Source organism: Cariama cristata, unplaced genomic scaffold (assembly GCF_000690535.1).
Source record: "Cariama cristata isolate BGI_N322 unplaced genomic scaffold, ASM69053v1 scaffold14477, whole genome shotgun sequence".
Taxonomy (NCBI): Eukaryota; Metazoa; Chordata; class Aves; order Cariamiformes; family Cariamidae; genus Cariama; species Cariama cristata.
In genome coordinates, this window is record NW_009627197.1 from 7,637 (window position 1) to 14,157 (window position 6,521).

Consider the following 6,521-nt stretch of genomic DNA (forward strand, 5'->3'; position numbering starts at 1 on the left):
TGGGCGGGCCCTGGCCACCGATCGGCGAGGAGGAGAGCGGTACCCGGCACCCCGAGCCCCCCGGTTTGCTTCGGACGTGATGGCTTTGGCTACCTGGGCTCTGGGCCCCGCGCTGCGGCTCTGTGCCACCGTCCCTGCCTGCTCCTGGGAGATGCTGCACGTGGCCGGAGCAGGTACCTTCTCCTCGCTTTGCTTTTCCCTGGGATGCTGGGTTGGATCTCCTGGGAGGAGGAAGCCGCTGTGGCTACCGGTGACCTTTAGTGTCATCTTTCTGTTTTTTAAATTCCTTGTGCCAGCCTGGTCTGGAGGAATGCCTTGTGGCTGCAGGGGGTTTGTCCTCACGGGGGGATGCTGCCGGTCGGTGCCTTGCTCGGGACTGGAGCTGTGGCTGTGGTGCTGGTGTAAGGGTACAAGGTACCGGGGGTCAGTGTGGTGGGTGCTAGAGGAAACCGGTGTCTGGAAGAAGAAATGTCTGTCTGAGATCCTTGTCGGGTAACTGGGCTGGGGGGGTTGTTGCTAGCCCCAACGTTAGGGTTTGGTGCTGTCAGGGTCTGGGGGGTTCCCACGTAGACCAAGCACAGAGCTGAATTCAGCCCTGGCATCAGGACCAGACTTGGGTTTGTTGCTCTCTGGAGAATGCTTGGAGGGGGGGGGGGAATAAAATGAGGGAAAATCTTCCTTTTTCCTCAAGGTCTGAGTTGTTTTTACTCTGCTTTTTTAAGGATTTATGGTCTCCCTGTCTCTGCTTGTGTGTGTCCGGGCTGGGCAAAACCAACAGAAGGCAGGGGTATGGGGCAGGAAAGTTTCTCTTGGCTTCATGCAAGCAAAATAAGAGAGACCCTTGCAGGGAGCTCAGCCCTCTCGCTGGACATCAGAGAGTCCCACCCAGAGGCACTGCACAGGAGGAGACCCTGGTGGGATCCTACCCACCCGTGGCCTGATGTGCTTTGGGGTGAGCAACGTTCCTGCCTTCCTCGTCCAGACCGGGTTCATCCTCCTGCCCCGTGGGACTGATGGGGCACCCGGGTCCCCTCTCCTGGCAGGGACTTTGGGTCTTTGTCCCGCTCCTGCTGCTGCTTGCTTTGGGTGAGGCTTTAAAAGTCTCCTACTTCTGGAAGAAGAGGTTGTGTTAGGTGAGAGGGAAGGCATTAGATTTAATTATGCAATTATTATTGATGGGATCCGTGCTGTGTCTGCTCTTCAGCTTCATTCATCAGGATGAGGGTGGTGGATTGGGAACGTGGCTGGGCTCTTTGCTCTTCTCCCAGGGCTAGGAATGTGCATTAATCCTGAAAATGCTCTGAAGTAATATTCTGGAGGTGAGATAATTAGCAAGGGGGCTGTGGGAGGTGGAGGGGACCTGGCTTCTTGGCTAACGGGATCGCTTATGGGGAAACTCTCCAGCGATTTTGCAGGGAGAGCTCGTGGCCCGTGCTGAGACGCCGGCGGGGAGATGTGGCCCGGCGAGGTGCGATAAGTCAGGATCCTGGGCGAGGGGAATTTATTAAGAGGATTCGGGAGATCATCAGATACTTGTTTGTGTGAATGGCAAACGAGAATTTATTAAGAGGCTAGATTAAAGGTACTTTGGAAAAAGAGCAAAATCGATTGAAGGGGAGGGGAGGAGGGAGAGCAGCAGATACAAGACTTAGAAATAAAATATCGGATAGTGGGAAGGTGCAGAGGGGTTTGCAGGGAGAGCAGGAGAGGTGGAAGGAGCTCTTTGCCACCGCAGTCTTGCTGGAAGTGCTGGGCCTGCGGACCCCAAAGAGGACCCCAAAGCAAGTGGCAGCTCTCAGGTGGGGTGCAGGCTGCCTCCCCCCGTGAGCACCCACCGTCGGAGGCAACGCGCTCGGGGGGTGGGCGAGCACATCACAGGGCGCGAGCGGTGCCAGCGCCGGGAGCTGGTGTGAGCTCATGCGTTCCAGCAGGAGCGGTCGCCGGCTCCCACCGGCACAGCCTTTGTCCCCCCAGCTTCTGCTTCTCGGCGGCAGTTGCCAAAAAGCAGCCCCAAATTACTCACGCTTCCCCGGGCTCACAAAGGCCGGTGCTTTGGGGGGGCTGACAGCAGTCTCCTCCACGGGGTGCAGCATCCGAGTAACGCCAGACCCCAGGGAAAAAATGCATTGTGCTGGAGTAGGGGGAGCGGTGTTGGCAAGGGTAGCGCATCCAGCAATCTCTTCCTCCCCCCCTTTTTTTTTTTTAAACAAACAAACTCTGCAGATATTCATCAGCGGCCGGGAGGCAGGGCAGCACTGGTACAGCTTTATGCAGGGGGGTGTATCACAACAGAGGTGCCCACAGATGCTGAACTTGCTGGTGCTGCAGCTGTCCCGACGCTTGGTGCATGTGGGAGCATGACGGATGCTCAAGAGTCCTCCTGGAGCACCGACTGTCCCCGAACCGAAGATGGGGGGATCCCTGGCTGCTGTGGAGGGTGTGCTGTGACCCTGAGAAACAGGATAAGGCACAGGGAGAGATATCCAGGTTGCAAACGATCCCTTCCTCCCTTGGCAGCTCTGCAAAAGCAGAGCAGGGGATTGCAACTGCGTTTGGGGTATTTGGCGGCTAGGGCTAATTGCTTTGCTCTGAGTTGGGATGAGGCTGATGCCCGCTGTTCGCTGCCCTGCGGAGTTGTTGCTGCCAGGAGAGGCTCTCGGAGAGGCTGCGCAGGGCACAGCTTGTGCATCAGGGACGAGCTGCTGTCATGTCTGAGGCCCCTCAAAAAGAGGGGCTGGGTATGGTCGTGTCGGTGTCCTGCAAAACAGCAGAGCTCTTGGTACCCCCCTTGGGGGAGAGGGACTGTGGTCCGGCAGCCCAAAGGTAGGAGGGCAGTCGAAGGTGTTTGGTGTTGCTCGACAGCTCAGCTTTGGGGCTACAAATGGGAAAATGCATTTTCCTTTCATAGCCTTCGTAAGATGCTCTCTCTTCTTTTTCTGGCTTGCTGTCTCCAGCAGTCTGTGCTCTCTTTATCGCTGATGGCTCCATGGGGAGCGCGGGGCAGGGCGCGAGTAGTGTGTCCTGGGGTGAGTGGTTGGGAGAAAGAGCTCTTGGTCTGAGAACCTGCAAAAGAGGATCTTGCGAGATATAGAGGCACAGATTTAGGGGATCTTTGGACATCTTGGTCTCTGGGGACTGCATTCCTGGGTGAGAAAAGCAGATAACCCTGAAGCCCTACATCAAATGATGCTGGTCACCAGCCAGTTCCCTGCCTCTCAGCTGCGGTTTTCTTCCCTTGTTTTTTTTGGCTGCAAAACTCTGGGATGTCATCAGCTTGGTGCCCTGTCCTCGTCCCAGGCTTCCTCACTGAATCCAAGGATATGTTTTCCACCAAGGGCACCTCCACGCAGGGGTTTGCCCTGGAGATGAGGATTTTGTCCCTGCTGACCAGCTCTATCTCCTCTCTTCCAGGTGTGTGCGGCTGCTGCGGCGCCCTGCGTCCTCGCTACAAAAGGCTCGTCGACAACATCTTCCCTGAGGACCCAGAGGTAAGTGAGGCACTGCTTCACATGTCGAAACTCTCGTGCTTCACACACCAAAGCTCCGGTGCTCAGGTTGCAGGGACACAGTGTGACCTGCCCAGAAACAGCTCCTGGGAGGCGGGCGATGCTTTGACTCCATAAGACCATGCCTGGAGGGTTGGATTTTTTCTTTAAAGCCTGTTTGTGAGCAGAAATACTGAAGCAGCTCCTCCAACCACATTGGCCTGGAGGGACAGACTTCCTTTCCCAAAGGTGCAAGGCAGATGCCCAGGATGGATGGATGGGAGGATGGGGGACTGGACCTGAAGGTGTACATCCTTCTCTTTGCAGGATAAGGAAAGCAACTTCTAAGAGCGGGGGTCTCTTGGGGCCTCAGCCAGGCTTTCGAGCTCAAAAGCTGCTTATGCTGCCAGGAGACAGGGAAGCTGATGCTCTGCTTGCTGCCTCACTGAATTAGAGATGAGGGATGCCCTGCCAGCGGTTCCTGGAGCATCCCAAATCCGGCCTCTTTGTCTCCTTTTCACAGTTGAGATGCGAAGGCAGTGGAAGAGGGGCTCCCGGCTGGGGGTAGTGAGGCCGGGATTACCCAGGGAGGCGGTGAGCGCTTGTTTTGTCATGGCGCTGGCAGCAAAGCTGAACAAGAGAGGAGGCTGATGCCGAGCCGTGCGGAGAGGAGGAAGCTCCGCAGTTTTCCACACTGCGGGGGATTGGGGCTGGCAGCTTGGCACGCTTGTGTCGTTTGGCCTCAGCAGCCTGGAGATGTTGATGTCCCTGTCTGCCCCTGTCCCCCTTGGTGCTGGGGCTTTGATAGGGGCTGGCAAATGGTTCTTGTGTTCACAGTGTTGGGTGCTTGACGGAGGCTTGTGCCGGGGTCACCCCTGGCTGTGGTGCATCAGAGAGCCCTCAGCTGAGGCTAAATACAGTTCTCATTTGCCTTCCCTAGCATACAAGGTGTGGGGAAGCACTGGGACGGGGCTGGCGTGCTCCAGACCTCTGGCATTGCTGCCAAGGTTTGCTACAGAGATGCTCCTGATGTTTGCTGGGCCTGAGTGTCAGGCTGTGACACCCTGTGCTGCTTTCTTTCAGGATGGGCTGGTGAAGACCAACATGGAGAAGCTAACATTTTATGCCCTGTCTGCCCCGGAGAAGCTGGATCGCATTGGTGCCTACCTATCCGAGCGGCTCATCCGAGACGTGAGCCGGCACCGATATGGGTAAGGACTGGGAGGCTATTTTCATCCACCCCAGTGATTGCCATAACGACGGACCACTAGATAGACGGGGCTCAGGCAAGGGGGAGGATGTGTGGGGTATGCAGCTCCTTCGTGCTCCAAGGTGTCCTGAAGCTACGAGCATGCTGCAGAGAGACCTGAGCATGTTCTGCCTCTTGAAAGTGAGACATGGGAGCACTCAGGGATGTGCAAACTCCTTGCAAAGTCCGAAGGGACCAGGCAAGCTGCGAGCCATGTAGCGTTTCCCTGGCATCATGCTGTCTGTGCTTGAGGAGTCTGCGTGTGTGTGGTGTTTGTCCCCAGCAGCAGGACTGCCATCGTCCCTCCGGGCCATCATCAGGAGCCTGTGGCACCCTCCTGACCTTTTAAAAGCCCACAGTGGCTCTTCCAGAGCCAGATTGAAATCTGGCTAGGTGTGGGCAGGCAGCTGAACAGGGTGGCCCTGGCTGCAGCTTGCTGGGAATTATTCAGGACAAGCTTGGGTGTGTTGCACCCCGTGCACATCTCTGTTGAGCTATGGTGACGTTGCACAAGCGGGAGCAAAGGATGAGGGGCAGCGTGCTGATGCTTTTCGAGAGAGCACATAATGGGGATGCATTGTGCTGGATGGGAACTGCTGTGTTTGTTCTGTCCGACTTACCTGGGTGGTCCTGGCTGGGCCCCATCCCTCTGTCTTCCCTCCCTGCATCGCTTCCAGCAAGGCTTTGCCATGTTTACTGCAAGGGGAGCAGCACCCGCCTGGAAATAGCTGACTGCCCTGATTAGAAACTCCGGGGGAGCATGGGAGGGCTCCTTCTCTTTGAAATAGCTCCTGGATTGATTCTTCTTGTCTCCTGAGCAAAGCCACGGCAGACAAACACGACTCAGCTTCATGGTGCGAACTTCAGCCTGCCTTTTATCCTGGGGGAAGAGAAGCCAGCAGCCTGCCTAAGAAGTGTTAAAGTTGGAAAACCTTCAAAGCCTCATCTGCATCACCCGTCATTGGGAGTGACAGGACATTCAAAGCTCTGCCTGATGTTCTGCAGTTCAGCGGCTGTTAACAGGCTCTGCTTGCTATGTTGGGAAAAGAAAGGCTTTCAAAGATTTTTGACATCTAGAGACAAGCCTTGGCGGGTGTGGGGGGCGAATATATTCCTTCCTCCACTGCCTGTGCATATAGGCAGGTAATTGGGTTGCAGTGCTAACTAATTTTCAAAGTCTAACTTTGAAATGCCTGAAATGGGTTTGGATCAACCTTTCGTTTGTAGGTCGGTGTTGACTCGAGCAGAAGGGTTTGTCCTGCTGCAGACATGCAGCCGGGCTTTGAAAGAGAGGCTGAGTGCGTAGGTACCTGTCTCCTGCATGTGAGATGAAGGTAGCCTGGATTTCAGGCCTGTTGGGTGTCATCTTTTTGTTACCTCTATTGCTAAAAGGAGAAAGTGCTCCTGTTTGAGTTTGCAGCGATGCAACCCACCATCTGTAAGAGGATGGCTGGGGTAGGTCCGCGGTGACAACTCCACGAGTGTCCCTTTTCCCTCTTCGTGGCATGTGTCCTGTTGTCCTCAAAAAACAAGCCATGCTGTTGCAATAATATTGGCACAAAATGTTGTTTTCAGCCTTATTTCCTATGAGAAAGGAGCTTGATGCTTCATGCTGGTTGTCAGTCGCCTCTTCGTACCTTTTTTTTTTTTCCCTCTGGGCCGGTTTTAACCCAGTTTGACAGATGGGTAGGAGCCTCGCAGATGAGGAATAGTTGGCTGCTTATTTTCACAATAACTGGAAGAACTGTAATGGTGTCTGACGGACAGGCTTCAGTGTGAGCTCAACC

General features: G+C 55.3%; 1 protein-coding gene across 1 annotated transcript in view; it reads left to right on the plus strand.

The window, feature by feature from the left end:
• The first annotated feature begins 79 nt into the window (after positions 1 to 79).
• Positions 80 to 6,521, plus strand: part of EFR3B (EFR3 homolog B (S. cerevisiae)) — a 28,522-nt gene continuing 22,080 nt past the window's right edge. The window contains exons 1-3 of the mRNA XM_009704361.1: positions 80 to 173; positions 3,412 to 3,488; positions 4,569 to 4,696. Coding sequence (XP_009702663.1) covers positions 80 to 173; positions 3,412 to 3,488; positions 4,569 to 4,696 — 299 coding nt within the window. The remainder of the gene's footprint in view (positions 174 to 3,411; positions 3,489 to 4,568; positions 4,697 to 6,521) is intronic.